Here is a 15,681-nt window from a genome sequence, read left to right as displayed (position 1 = left end):
TCTGCAAAACTAGTTCTGGGACCCTGGCTTGAAGAAGTTATGAAGGTCACACTGCTACATGAACTCACCAAAGAGCAGGCAGATGAAGAGGCCAATTAGCTCTGTCTTCAAGCCAAGTTTAGTGAGAGCTGTGTCACGAATTATGATGCCAAATGTGATTGCCATTATGGGACCCTTGGAGAGATTGTGAAATGTACATGAAAACATAAAGTAAGAGTAAAATCGATTGAGGCACTTTTTTGATGCACTGGTCCCTGTATTTACAAGCACACCTAGACTTGAAATCCCTTCCCGGCCTTGTGGGGTAAAGGGAAGCAGCAATCCTTCCTTAAAGTAGCCACTGCACTCTTCTTAATAGCCACTGCACTTAAATAATGCTACTCGGGGATTACAGCAACGATAAATTTCCCAACAGACATCAAAGCTTTCCCACAATTCTAGTATCTTCAAAAGGCATTTTAAGTGCATGATGACTCAAATTTAGCTTTGATTCACCAAGCAGCCTTACTGAAGCACAGTGATCGCTGAACTCAAGTGAAGAGTGGCAGGGTCAAGAATGAGCTTCAAGTTGTGGTATGCTTGTGAATATGGAGGCAAAAGTATGAAAAAGAATGTGTCAAGACAAGGTTAACTAAAACAAAAAAATATTTGCACAAACTATAGAAAGTACATTGATCACCTTTTTTAACATAGAAATAGAACACATATGGCATAACATATTCCGAATCAGCATGGCTCCACACAAAGAAGGAAGCATCTGGTAATAATGCCTCAGCTAAAGCATATGCATACTGCAAGGCCAGAATGAAACTCAAACAAGAAAAAAAAAATTTAAAATGCATATTTATGGCTCCTCATTCATCAATATTTGTGACATGAGCGTGATTCCTTTTTGGACAATGAACTTGGTGGCTACAGAATGTTTTGTGATCAGCTGCATGCAGATGATTGATTGAACAATCGGTAAGTGAGTTTGTTTTTCGATTTCTCGATTAACATGCCAAGGCAACACAGAGGCTTTGAGGATACGAGCCTCTTTATAACATGTGCCTGTGTGCTTATGTGCGACATGAGCACTTTTTCATTCTGGCCCCATCCCAATGTGGCTGCTGGAGCCAGCTGTAGCTTCAGATGTTTTAAAAGATGTAGTTTACAGAACTGCGATATCTGGTATCAGTGCAAAGTTATGGTTTTGTAAACGTTGTGGTCAATTTCTATTTAATTTTTGACTTGCTGATATTTGGCAATATTAGTAAAAAATTTCAGACCTTAAATATAAAATGTACTTCCTACGATCAGCAGAATTTAAGTTTCTCCCTGAAATGCAACAAAATTTCATTGAAATCAGTTGATCCGCTGCCTAACATGAGCATTTATGCATATCACATATATTTGAATAAGAAAATTGGAGTTGGACCCAAAGCAGTGCATCCTCTTAAATCAGCGACTTTGAAAGTAGCAGCAGAACAACACAGCTACTGAGGCATTACATGAGATAACATGCAGATATCACATATCTTGAAGCAACATCTTCATGTACACATCTCAAGTTAGTCCAATTGCACCTTTCTTGCTGTGCAATGAACAAAACAAAATAACAAAATGGGCACTTGCTTGGAAGTCAAATGAGCACCCACAGATCAATAACTGGCAAAGTGGAAAACACTATAAAAAGCGTTTAGCAGCTCATAGCTTGTGCAATAAGACAACATTAAAACAATCAGTTGTGCTGTGACTCACCATAAGAGGTGATACCAACATTGCAGCAATTATTGAGACCACATTGTTGTCCATCAGGCCAAGGGCAGCAATCATGCTGAAAATGAAATCAAGCCCACGAAGACATTACTCTAAATAAATGTTTACCCTTTCAAGACAGAGAACACGAAAAGAATTAAAAACAATATAGTTAATTAGCAATAAGTGTGCGTTGTCGTGCATTTACTTGCACTATATGTGTGCAGTCTGAGATTACATAAGTTTGTTGAATAGCATTGTCATTCTTTGTATGACAGATTGTGTCCGATGTATAGACATGTGCCATGAGTGACCATTTGGGCTATCATAAAGAAAGAATAAAATAATTCTTAAGAAGAGAGTGTACTGCTTGGTATAAGCAGTTCAGCAAAAGGACTTACTCACCCTGCAAGAATTATGAAGGCAACAAAATCAAATGTGAGCTCTCCCTGAGCCTTGACACCTGCAACAACCTAGGTAAGAAAGGATGACTTATCAGTGACAGTCTCAAAGAAGGTGTTCCACCTTAATGCAAAACACATTAATGGCATGGTCACAATCATGCATGTGGAAATGGTTCCAGCAATGACAACCAGTTTACAGTTTTAACCAGTTTCAACCAGTTTGCAACCAGTTTCACCTGATTACTGTCAATGAAAGCAAAAAACTTCTTGAGTGGGACCTTCAGCATATGAAATACAGTAATTGTTCCCTTCATTTTGGATATTGTTTCAAGAAAAAATCATTCAAGAAATATACAAGATGTTGTTTTCAAATGCACAAAAGCGTTACTAGGATTGGTGCTAAAACAGCAATGGTTTGACACATTCTGTTAAGAAAAGCTTTAGCTCAGGGCCAAATACGACTTTTTTATTCAAATACAAATAAAATGCACAAATGCTTTCATGAGACAACCAGTAGAACAATTTGAATGAAATTTGTTGCATTTGACGAAGTAGATTTCTAATGAGAGTATGAAGCAGAATTTTGATTTGGGGCCAGTAAATTCTTACAAAAGTTCCTTAAAATGAGTAAACTTAAGAAAACACTGATGCCTAAACTTTGCAAATCCTAACTGTGCACCTAAAGCAGATATTGCAGTTCTGTAGGCTGCATTCTTTGAGACTCTAAAGCAAAAAAATTTAATATATTAATATATAGCTTAAACAAAACTGTTGCAATGTTTATGAGAGCTAATTAGTAGTATATTTCAAAGTGATGTATCATAGATCGATTTGATCCACTTTAGATGTGTTATTAGGTGCAGTTTACACAATTGTGAAATATTCTTCACTGCTAAGTTACAAAGTTATAAACTTGATAGTTGACTTCTTTCTGTGTTGCTTCTTGCCCAATTTTCTGTAATTTTTCTAAAAATAAATGATGACCTAACTAAAAATTAGCTTTATACAGTCACTATAGATCTTAACTTTTCTTTTAAGGGTAACAAACATTATTAAATTTGGTGCAGTGTTTGTCAAGAAAAAAAATTTCTCCGTCCTCAAGTATTTAGATGGGAGCCCCCGAGCTAAAGTTCCTTTTAAAGTAAAAAAAAAACATTGGAGAGGCACTGCCAAGTTCATTAACATATGCTTAATGATTAAAGAGGTCAATCTAAGGCACTATGGTACGGGAAAAATAAAATATGCATGCAATTTCTCTAAAAGGTTCTGCAATTCAAATGTAAATTTATTTCTCCAGTGATAACTGGGAGGTTTCCAGGCACAAAAGCTGCTTTGAGCACCTTTACATATTCCTCATAGAATAAAGAACCGACTGCGGTCCTTAAGAACTCTCACATTGGCAGCATACACAAATGCATCATGGTTCAAGTTATACAGAATACATATTTATGTACATCGTCATAAGATAAAACAAGCAGCGGCCTGAGAAGAGAGAGAGAGAAAGGCAGTCTAACACTCAATAAGTTCTGGTGATCCATTGCATTCACGTACAAGCAGCACATATTAGCAATATAGAATAAGAACTGATGAAGCTCTTAAAAAGCCATGATAATTATTCTGATAACAATAATAAATTGGGATTGATCATTACCAAAGCGACATGAATGCATGACAAAAAGAATTTCTGAAATAAAGGATGTGGTAGAAGGATTCAGAATTCAACCTAGCTTTTGGGGTTTTGTGCATGTGTATTATTAGAATTTGATATTCCCCTTATTATTGCTGCCTTTTTGGTCACTGCATCATAGCTGCCGACAGCTTTCTGAGTAAATTTACTTAGCTATATGAATGAATGTATGTAGGTTGCATTTAACTCACTACAGAATCACCCAGTGACCATCAATGTCCACAGCAATTTTTCCGAAATAAAAAGAAGCAAGCATACAGTCACTAAAACATACAGCTGTTGCATTAATATATTATGTTTGTAGCAAATAATATGTTAGTGAAAAGAAGCACACGGTACCACATTATGCTATTTCAAGTTGTACCCTAAATGTCACAAAATGAGGCATAGTGCGATGCTAACAGTCACTAGGAAAACTGTTTGTCTGTCACATGAAAAATACAATGACCGAAAAAATAATATTCACCATACAGACAAGAAAAAGCAACAAAATCTCAATTCACGGATTAAACCTGCAAAAATAGTGCTGAGTTTTCAGATGCAGAAATATAAGAACTGGCGATCTCTAAACACCATTTAAGAATAGGGCAGACAAAGAGATAATGGCCACTTTGTTTCAAGCTGTAAAACGTAAAGCGTGGCTTTTTTCTTTGGGCCATCAAAATTCAGTTTCTGCTTCAGACCTTGCAGCTGCTCTTGTTGCCTGCAGTTTTACCTTTCACCACTGACTGAACTGAATAAACTTTATTGAAACCAGCAAGAGATGGTGGCTGGGCCTAGGCCTCCCACGTGGGGACGTCGAGGTGTTGCCTCTTCGCCGCCTCGCAGGCTTGCTGGGTCGCCCAGAGTTGGTCGTCAAGGTTGGAGCTACGCAGGGCAGCGTGCCATCTCGACGAGAGGGTCGTGGGGTTAGTGTCGGGGTATTGGTGTGTACAGTCCCAAAGCATGTGTGGAAGTGTGGCTGGCTGTGTCTTGCAGATATGGCACGTGGGATTGGGGTAAATGTCTGGGTAGATCTTGTTGTAAAGTTGTAACGAGGGGTAAGTATTGGTTTGTAGCAGGCGGAAAGTTGTAGCCTGCGCTCGGGATAGTTTGTTGTGTGGGCCGGCGAAGGTTCTACGCTCTAAGTAGAAGGACTTCACAAGATCATTGTAGCGTGTCAGGCGATCCCTACCGGTGGGGGCAGCCTCCCCTTCTCCCGCGCGGTTAACTAGGCCTCGCGCTAGGGAGTGGGTAACCTCGTTGAGGTTGGGGAGGTGCGGATGGACGGCGCCTGCATGAGCCGGGAACCAGACGAGTGTAACCTGATGGTCGGTTGAGCGGGGTGCTTGTTGCAAGATGCGCAAGGCTTGGTGTGAAATACGGCCGTTGATATAGTTGATAACGGCGGAGCGGGAATCAGAGACGATGGTATGGCATGTTAGGTCCAGTGTGGCTAGCGCGATGGCCACTTCTTCAGCTTCCTCAGCGTGTGGGGTTACTAGGCTGATAGCATGGTGGAGAGAGCCTCCACGCGTGGTGACGGCAGCAAAGCGGGTAACGTGGGGATATTCGGCGGCGTCGACGAAACTCACACCGTCGTGGCGAGTAAGGGATTTGGTGAGAACCGTGGCATGTGCTGTGCGACGTGCGTGGTTGTATTCGGGGTGCATGTTTCTGGGGATAGGGTCGGCGTGAATCCAAGCGCGTATGGTGGAGGGGATCTGGTGCTTATGGCCGTGTTGATGGTGGTATGTGATGCCGTGCGAGGTGAGGATATGGCGACCCGTCGCTGTGAGAGTGAGTCTCTCCAGCTGAGAGCGACGTTGGGCCTCGATGAGCTCGTCCAGTGTGTTATGGACGCCTAGTTGAAGGAGGAGGTCAGTGCTGGTGCAACCGGGGAGGCCGAGGGCTTGTTTATAGACACCGCGTAGGAGGATGTTGAGCTTGATTTGTTCAGCCTTGTACCAGTTTAGATACGCAGCAACGTAGGTGATGTGGCAAATTACGAATGACTGGATTAATCGGAGCAGATTCTCCTCTTTCATACCCCCACGGCGGTTGGAGACCCGCTTCAAAAGTCTCATGGTGTTGGCTGTATTCATCTTGATTTTGGCAAGGGCCATGCCATTTGCTCCGTTCGCCTCTATGAGCAAGCCGAGCACACGGATATTGGTGACGAGGGGTATGGGGCTGCCATCCGTGAGATGAAGCGCAATGTCTTCGTAATGGCGTTTAGCGGTGGAGTATTTTGGACGGCGGCCACGGAGAGTAGGCCTGTAGAGGAGGAGTTCGGACTTCGCTGGGGAGCAGCGAAGCCCCGTGCCTTGGATATAGGTCTCGACTGTTTCAATGGCGGATTGTAGTGCCGTCTCTATTTCGCCGTCACTGCCTTGGTGGGCCCAGATGGTTATATCGTCAGCGTATATGGTGTGGGTGACACCGTCCACTTGCTGCAACTCCTTGGCAAGACCGATCATGACAAGAATAAAAAGCATTGGGGAGATAACGGAGCCCTGGGGGGTTCCCGCGCTGCCCAAAGTCTGGACGTTGGAGAGGAGATCCCCCACCGAAAGGAAGGCCGTGCGATTAGAGAGAAAGTTTCTGACGTAATTATAAGCACGCGCACCGATATTAAGGCGTGAGATGCGGTCAAGAATGGTGGAATGGGCTATGCTGTCAAAGGCTTTTTCGAGGTCGAGTACAGCTTTAGCAGTACTTGTTCTACCTTCTAGTATATGGTGCTTAAGTTGTAGCATGACGTCTTGGGTCGACAGGTGGGCCCGGAAGCCAATGATAGAGTGAGGATACGCTGCAGTGTCTTCCAGATGGGTGTTAATTCGGGTGAGGAAGGCATGCTCCATAACCTTTCCCACACATGAGGTAAGTGAGATGGGGCGAAGATGATCGAGGCTAGAAGGTTTGCCAGGTTTGGGAATAAGGATGACTTTTGCTGTTTTCCAGGCCGGCGGAATGGCACCATTACGCCAGCAGTCATTGATATAATCTGTCAGGTGGGTGACGGAGGCATCATCCAGATTACGGAGGGCTTTGTTAGTGATCCCATCGGGGCCAGGGGCAGAGCGGCTGTTTAATTTATGCAGGGCGGCTTGGATCTCCGCGACACTAAAGTCTTCGTCCAGTGGGGGGTTGGGGGCCCCGGTGTAGGAGCCATGAGGTTGCCCTGGGCCCACGGGGAGATACTTGTTGGTGAGGTAGTCTAAGACTTGGGCGCGGCCCTGTTTCTTCGTTTCTGTGTAGAGAAGTTTAGTGAGGCGTTCTTGTTGGGAAGAGCGGGTGGCTTGACTATCGAGGAGCTGTCTGAGAAGCTTCCAAGAAGAGGGACAGTGGATCTGTCCGTCAGCAGTATTGCACAGTTCAGTCCACTGCTGACGGCTCAGAGTGAGGCAATGGGCTTCGATTTCCTTATTGAGGAGAGCTATTTTAGCGCGGAGGCGCCTGTTGAGACGTTGCCCCTTCCAGCGGGATAGGATGGATGTTTTAGCCGCGAGGAGATGGGCCAGTCTACTGTCCATGCGCTCGACAGTGGCATCGGTGGTAACGGTGTGCGTGGCTGCTTTGGTATCGGAGTGGAGATTTCGGGTCCATGCATCAATCTCCGCTATGCGTTCCGCGTGCTGGTCAGCGGATCGATGCTTGCGAAATGCATCCCAGTCAACCCAAGTGAACTCACGGGGTTTGGCGGTAACTGCAGCTATCCGAGGGATAAGTATGGCAATGATGGAATGGTCACTACCGAGATCATGTTGTGTGTTGCTCCATTGGGCGTTGGTGACGTTTTTGGTAAATGTCAGGTCGGGGGTCGTGTCGCGGGAAGTGGAACTACCGAGGCGTGTGGGGAAGGTGGGGTCTGTAATGAAAGTGAGGCCGAGGTCTTGGGAGTCTTTCCAGAGGTTTTGAGCCGCCGTCGTCGAGTAGCCATATCCCCATACCGTGTGGGGGAGATTGAAGTCTCCACCGATAACGAGGGGGTTGGTGCCAGCTATGTTAAGGGCCTTCTTGAAGAGGGTGAGAAAACGGCTTCGAACTTTGGCAGAGGGATGGCTGTACACGTTAAGGAGAAAAATACTTTCCTTACGTCTCCTGGTGGGGATAAGTTCAACGAGAAGGTGTTCGATGTTTCGGTCATGGAGATTGTGTTCAATGGCGGTAATTCTCTTGTGGACGAAAGTGCAGAGGCGGCGAGAAGCATGCGGCGGGATGAAAGGTTGGTAACCTGGGAGGGTGACCGAATCGATATGGGTTTCCTGAATTATGATGACGTCCGGCTGCCGGGTGAGGGTACGAAGGTGTTGACGGATGACTGGCTGTTTGCGGAGATAGCCTCGGCAGTTCCACTGCCAGATAAGTGTATCTCTGTTAGTGTGGGCCATGATGAGGATTGGGGGATGCCGTCATGGGCAGTGCCGGGTTTTCGAGGGCAGGGGGAGCGGGCATGGGGAGAGTTTGTAGGTGGGCTTCAATGTTTGTGACGCGCTGTGCCAGGGCGAGAACGGCGTGTTGCATGGATTCTACTGCGTTCTGGAGTGTGTTCATCGTGCTTTGAAGTGAGACTAGCATGTCCTTAACCTCTGAGCGCACTTGGCCCGTGGCTCCCTCTTGGAGGGCCCGCTTTTTGGGGGCTGGTGTCAGTGGAGCGTCGTGGCTAGAGGAGTGGGACGCTTCGGCGGGTGGTGTAGGAGCGGGGGCCTTGGATTGTTTAAGATCGTGAACCTCTTGCAAGAGCTTGTGGATTAGGTTGCGCATAATGGCATTTTCTTTTTTGAGGTGGGCTATTTCTGCGTTATCATTGGTGTTCATGGACTGTGGAGAAGGTGTGGTGCGACCCTCTCGCGAGGCGCCCTTAAGGGCTTCTGCGAAGCTCACCTTGTTAGTGGGAGACTTGGCGGGTGGGGTAGAGGTAGATCTGGATCGGGAACGGCGCTGTCTCGAACGTGAAGGGGTCCGGGAACAATGCTGCCTCGAGCGTGATGGAGACCGGGATCTGGAGCGGGGCTTGGAGATCAAGGGCGGGAAGTCGCTTTCTTGAAGGGTGGCTTGCATTGCAGCTCGGCGTTCCCCAATGCGCTTGCGAATAACGTACGGTGTCTTGTAGCGAGCCGTACACGATTTGTCCGCTGTAAGATGAGCGCCGCCGCACAGTGAGCATTTGGGGTTACACGTGTGATCGGGAGGTGGGTTGCGGACTCTGCAACCTCGGCAGATCTTGTTATTGGGAAAAGGGCAGACATCCATGCGGTGTCCGAGGCGGCCGCATTGGTAGCAAATTTCCATTTGCTTGCGGAATAATGAGCATGGGATTAAGGTAGCTCCGTACCGGACCAGATATGGCACGTCGGGGCCACTGAAGGCGATAACAACGCTGGTTGTCATTCCAATGCGTTTTGCGGCTAGTGCGAGGGGGTTGCGGGTATTGACGATATTGGCGTTGATTTGCTGTGGGGTATCAGAGACGGGGATTCCGCGGATGACTCCCTTCGTGGTGTCTTCAGCGGCCGTCTCATACGCGTTAACATCGTGCGTGACCCCATTGACTTGAATGGATTTTATGCAGACATACCGGTCGGCGTTCTGCAGACTTGGCGTACTGACAACGACAATGTTTTGTTGAGTGTTGGGGCACACGGTGTCTTGTTGAATATCTGCTGGGCTGAGCTGTGCGGCTTGGAGAACGGCTGTAGTCACGGTAGGACCACCAATTTTGGCGATGTTGAGGGCACCCTTGGGGCGAATTATAATCTTGATTTGGTTGGAAGGTAGCGGAGGCATGCGTCCAGCCTTGAGAACTTGTGCTTTGACTGGTGGCCTGGTCTTGGAGCGAGAACAAGTGCTTGAGGTTTGGGTGGGGTCAGTTTGGGGTGAAGAGTCGTCCCTCAGCTTCGCCGGTTGGTGAAGGCGAGTTGTTCGCCAGCCCGTCTCGGCGGCCACTTCGAGCTCCATGCTCGTTGCTGGGGCAGAGAAACTTGATCGGCGTTACGGAGCTCGCTCGAGTGCGCGCCACGCATCCGGTGCGCCTGGCGCACACGCGCGGCGGCGGCGTGGGCGATTCACAAAAATGTTCGCAGCACAGGAAAATGTCCGTAGCACAGGGAAATGGAGCGTCCCACCTGAAAATGAGGCGTCTACGGAGTCCTGGTATCTTCACGGATCGACTGGTGTAAAAATTAGGCCACAATTCGCAAGAAAATGCTGCAGAATCATTTCACGAACACGGAGCTGACGCGAGCATGTCTACACTCCTCGGCGATCGCAGCGCCTACCCCTACCTTTCACCAGTGAATTATCTTTAATGAAAATTTGTAGCATTTTCTTTCTTCTGATGTATGTATTGACAAATTGTCTTGCAGCTGTCTTATGACTTTGAGGCTTCCTTCTACACTTATAAAATTATATACACTGCACTTTCATATTTATGCACAGAATTTTATAAAAATTAGGACTGCTCTTGAATATGGTATACCCTGTTATGAGCAGCATTTGGGGAGAATGACAAGTATTGATAATTTTTTATTATTTCAGAACCTTTCAAACAGATACTGCACTGTGTTAAGTAATGTAGTATGCACAACCATTTCAGTCACTAAGTTCAGTACAAATTCGATCACATGAAAGAAGGACCTATCATAGCTAAGCAGCAATGTTGGACTAATTAGTGATTATTCCCTTCAATGCCAATAACTCTATAGTGAGAAAATTTTGCTTTAAAATATTTCTACCACATGCAGCATCAATTAACAATGGACAGCAGAGGGAGGAATTAAAAATGTACAATTTTTCACTGGATTTCTCAGGATTTCACAATCCTGAATATTGAAAATAGTTTATCTATGGGAATAAAAGCAAATGTAATCTGTGCAATTAAAGATTTGCCTGATATGGGTCATTCCAACAAAAAGCAACAAAAAAAAGAGACAATGTATCTACTGCTATGACCAGCGGCCATTCAGACAACTATCGTCAAGCAATTGAAAAAAATATTTTGTGCATTTTTGCCCGTTTTGTAGCACAGGCATAATAGAAGTGTCCTAAGATGTAGGCAATATGTTTCAAAAGTTGGTATTATCATTACTCCTGGAATGCTGAACTTCAAAATAATTCTTCAAAGACAACTCCTGCCATACTAAAATCATAGGGTTTTCAAAAGAAGCAAGCAGTGCTGCAAGACTTAAGAGATGGTCCTGCTAGTTCTAGTTTATATATATGTGTGTGTGTGTATATATATATATATATATATATATATATATATATATATGTTTGCCTATAATGCTACGAATACTCCCAAATGTGTCCCAGACACCAAAAAGCAAAGTCATCATAATAAACACACACTAGTTTTGTCAATTTGAGAAGCACCTTCATCAATCCAAGGCACAGTAATCACCTGATCACTAAACTACACACCTGAGCAACCGTAAGGCGTGCCTTAACAGACTTCAGAAACTTCTTCTGCATTGATCGAAATCCACTCTCCTTCTCTTTTTCCTTTTTTGCTTCATCGCTAAAAGAAAACAGATGTCAATACCATAAACCGGGTAAAGCCAAACACATTGTAGTGCTTTGATTATTAGTACTCTTCATATGCCAAACAAAGCTAGCTAGCTGAACAAAATGGGATCAGTTCATCTTTGCTTTGCTAACTGATTTGACTATGTAAATTAAGGTCCTGATTTATGTAAGGCTGCCCTTTCTGCCTTTACAACCACTCACTCTTATGTTTCCAAGAAAATGTTAGGTTTGTCTGACATAATGTCTAAAGTGCAGACTTGTAGTAGTTTTTATGAAACATTTCCTTACCAAAAGGGGAAGTCCTATACATCTCAGCATAAACAGATGCACTTTCTGTTTCAAGCTGATGGTCCAGATATGTCTACTGTCACAACAAAGCAATGACTGTACTCTTTGCTTTAACTTCTCAAAGCACATCCCTAGCATTTAGCATCTGATAGTCTTGCATACTAGCAACGGTGACTCCTTTTTCAATTTCTTACACAACATTTTTTTTAAAATTTTTGTGTAAAGCAAACCACTAATCATTTTTGCTTCGTGTTAAAAATATTTTACTATAATGACTTAAAAAGAAATTAGGTACAATGCATGTCATCTCTTTGGGTACCGTGCTCAGAGCATAGTTGTTTGCTAGAGCAAGAAATGCATTGAAGGTAATAATTATGTTTGTTTTTCTATCTAACATGATTCTACGAGTGAAACTGAATTTATAGTCATTACTTTGACAGTTCTCATTGAATACATATCTAGCAACAACAGCTTTTGTGCACTCAATATTTTCATGGTTAGGTGCGCACACAATTTGCAGGCAGTTCTGTCTCATCTTACAGCTGATTTGGGAAAGGCAGAATTTTACACAACAGAGCACACATGTGGTAACAGAATACATGCCTCGGTATAATATCACACCAAATACAAGACGTATCACCGTGGTTTTACTACATAGACTCACAATTGCTGCAAGCTATGTTTCGTATTTTGTGCATCCTATTAATTTTGATGTGGCCTGCAAATAATTTGAATTTACGAGAACATGACTGACATTTGCTTCCAAGGTACCAAAATGAAAGGCAAACATGAGCAAACAAAGTAGAGGGCGCATTTTCCTTTTTGTATGCACCTGGTGTATGTGACACTGGTGATAAGTTTACAGATGCTTAATTTTAGGGCCAGAGCACAAACTGCACAAGGCTCCACAACAATCACACATCACAATTTTAAACATTACACCTGTCCAATCAAGTAGTTTCGATTGCAATCTAGCCCAATCAGGATCGAATTTCTAGACTGCGAGTGACCCCCTTTTGCAGCCTGCACAAAGGAGCTATTTGTGATCGAGGAGCTAGTAGTTAATTCTGGCATGATATTACATGGCTGTCATAACTGCTGCAAAAAGTGTCTTCAATGAGCAAGGCTTGACATGTAGAACATTGTGCCATGCCCATTGCTATGCATTACATGGCAGAATTAAGCCAGAATGGCAAACTATTCATGCACATGGTTTTGCAACATCACAGTACCCACTCACCCTGATTCATAGTTAACATCAGCTATCGTGTTTTGTTCCTCATCATCACTTTCTGGTTCAACAGCTCTGTAGAATATTGGACATGGAAATACACTGTGGATAAAAAGGGCAGAGGCGGGAACAATGTCAATCTGTGAGTAATGTCTAACACAAGGCCTGTCAACATTATATATGTTGTGATGGCACTTGAAGAGTATCTATAGCATAACATTAATTAAAGAGGTAGAAACATTCTTTAATGAATGATTTGCTATGGCCATACATCTAACATGATACTTAAGATGACAAGAGTGACATTTAAAGTGATGATGCATTCATACAGAGTACACACATACACAACATACAAGAGCAGACAGTAACAAATAAGTAACTACTAGAGTGTCTGGTCATGGCCAGTGTGTTTAAGAAAGGCTAAGAGCGTCTTCGTTGCACACAAAGCACCAGCAATGCTCCAAGGCTCAAGTGCATGGCACAGCTAAAAGAAGCTTCCACATAAATTTAGAGCAGATTTTATAGAAGCTCTTGAGGCTGCAAGGCGCATGCAGATGCAAAAAAACATCATTTAAGTCATCGAACACATTGCACTGTGGCAAGCGCATCAATGGCAGTTTGTGCAATCAGAGCATATATATATATATATATATATATATATATATATATATATAACACTGCTACGACATGCAAACTTGGAGTAAGGCAGCCAAAATAAAAATATACATCACTCGTTAAAGGAACAGAAAGTAACCTCACCCAATAGTTGAGTCATAGTTCGAACCAATTCCCCGAGATGTCAGGTCACTAAGGATGCAATCCGTTGGTTTTCCGCTTTCATACGGAAAGGACACCTAAATGACATTTGAAATTAGGAGGACTAGCAAGGGTGTTGGAGCATACTGAGGATTGCTTGTGCGTGTGTACACGTTACCTGATAGAATTTATCTTGGGCTGTTGCATTCCAGATGGCATTTCGAATTCCGTATGACTCTAGGCAATCTTCCAGTGCCTAGAGTAGAGAAGGTACACCGTGATTACTTGATACTGCATGGAAATGAACAAAAACCAAGGCTTGTATATACCTGCTTCAAAGTAAGATGTTCCTTGCTATCGCGAAAATTCTCACGGTCGTCATCTACAAATGAATAACAAAAAAATAATAATAAAAATAATGAATAAAAGCTGTAGGCACGCAACTGTGAGGTTAGGCTTTATTATTATTACTGCTTGATAGTAAATGCTTTCTAAATGTTTTTGTTTGTGTAAGCCATTTCAGCAGCATGCATGCACAGAGATGCACGCATCAATTTACTGTGTTATGTCTTGGCCATTGATGCACAAGCAATGCAGCGATAAAAGCTGGTGGTACAAGTGCACGAGCATTGCATACCTTCTGATAAAGTCGCACGGCTGTCCGCGCAAGAGCGTGCCGCCTTTTCAGTGTCTTCCTTTGGAATGCTGACCAGGAACCACATGCCCGATCTCATACTGCCATGACCATCTCCAGGCATTTTTCAAAACACTGCAAGACAAAGGAGGCATTGGCAAGACTTACGCAATGGATCTTCGGTGCTGTAAGAAACACGTGCATATCGTTTTGAATGCAGCCGCACATACGCTTGCAATCCTAAACCAAAACGCGCGCGCACCAACACCGTCACACACGTCTACGCCGAAATAGGAATTTGCACGATTCTGTTAAAACTGCAGATGGATATGAGTGATGATCGACCCTCATACACCGCATATAATTCAACTCCAAGCCGCGAATTCGCTTTCACGCCGACGTACTACTACGTACGCCTCTGCAGTGACATTGATATGAGGGAGTTAAAAAAGTCGCATAATCGCGACTCGTCGCCATGCCGCGCCCAGAAATAATGACCTATACAGTCGCGGCCTGGGTGAGCACTCGCGACTGATATCATTGTATACAACTATTGGCACATAACCACATGTAGACTAGTACACGGAGTTTCTCACCTCAATTATCCGGTGAGGGGCGGGGACTGACTGTAAATTTCTAGGTCACCTAAAGACTGTGAATATTGAGGAGCTATTAGTACATCCTATGTTGTTTTGAAAACTCTATCCGTTAAAGCACTGTTAGGAAAAAATTATTGCTCCACAAGACTACGTTACGGCTCACTCCGCAATACGCTCCGCACGATCTGCGTCCATGTGCACATCTCTTTCTCAATTTTTATCTCTCCCTCTCACTAGGGAGTTTTCTAGGGAACTATCTGGGGAGCGCTATTGAGAAAAAAATTTTGCACTGCGAACAGTGCGAACGCGAGGCTATTCGAAGAAGGGTTACGTAACTATTTCTTTTCTTGAACGGCTTTAATTAGCTAGGGAGCGTAATAAGACTGTCTTGTGCGGAATTCGTCGCTGTGACATCGCACCCAAGTAAGTTCAACGCGGCGTGGCTGTCTTTTGAAAGAATTACAATCGCCGTGTATGTGTAGTCCATACAATTCGAAACTCTTATCAAACGCGCTTGGTTGTTTTTGCGCTGGACTGCGGCACGTGTGAACTTTTGCATGGCGAGTGTGTTGTACCGGCAAGCGCGTCTTCAAACCCCACAGTGCGCGCCATGTGAATTGCTAACTAGCGTCTCGTAACGTCGGCGACAACGCTGACTGCGCTTTGAGATTAGTTTACCTTTTGACAGCTGTACAGACTCTCGGCGAACACTTCCAGCGCTTGTGTCGAGGCCAAGCCACATCTTGCCCTCGCAACGCGTGCTAGCAGCTTACTTCCGTGTGCACTGACTCTGCATTTCCTCTCTCTAGACAGTCTCGACGCATTCTGACAGGCAAGTG

At 44.3% G+C, this 15,681-nt stretch overlaps 1 protein-coding gene across 2 annotated transcripts in view; it reads right to left on the bottom strand.

Annotated features, from left to right (window-relative positions):
• LOC126527133 (uncharacterized) overlaps positions 1–15,263 on the bottom strand; it is a 35,559-nt gene extending 20,296 nt beyond the window's left edge. Inside the window, exons 1-10 of one of the 2 annotated variants that reach the window (XM_050174886.2) lie at positions 14,840–15,263; positions 14,247–14,378; positions 13,939–13,991; positions 13,788–13,865; positions 13,613–13,707; positions 12,863–12,955; positions 11,230–11,326; positions 2,143–2,210; positions 1,741–1,816; positions 69–174 (exon numbers count right to left, since the gene is read on the bottom strand). In XM_050174886.2, coding sequence (XP_050030843.1) covers positions 69–174; positions 1,741–1,816; positions 2,143–2,210; positions 11,230–11,326; positions 12,863–12,955; positions 13,613–13,707; positions 13,788–13,865; positions 13,939–13,991; positions 14,247–14,367 — 787 coding nt within the window. In that variant the 5' untranslated portion in view covers positions 14,368–14,378; positions 14,840–15,263. The remainder of the gene's footprint in view (positions 1–68; positions 175–1,740; positions 1,817–2,142; positions 2,211–11,229; positions 11,327–12,862; positions 12,956–13,612; positions 13,708–13,787; positions 13,866–13,938; positions 13,992–14,246; positions 14,379–14,839) is intronic. The other variant, XM_050174887.2, reaches the window with a different exon arrangement.
• Between the last annotated feature and the right edge of the window lie 418 nt (positions 15,264–15,681).

The sequence above is a fragment of the Dermacentor andersoni genome, chromosome 9, assembly GCF_023375885.2.
Source record: "Dermacentor andersoni chromosome 9, qqDerAnde1_hic_scaffold, whole genome shotgun sequence".
Taxonomy (NCBI): Eukaryota; Metazoa; Arthropoda; class Arachnida; order Ixodida; family Ixodidae; genus Dermacentor; species Dermacentor andersoni.
The sequence above is the reverse complement of the archived record's forward strand: the minus strand, read 5'-3'. Positions and strand labels throughout refer to the sequence as shown.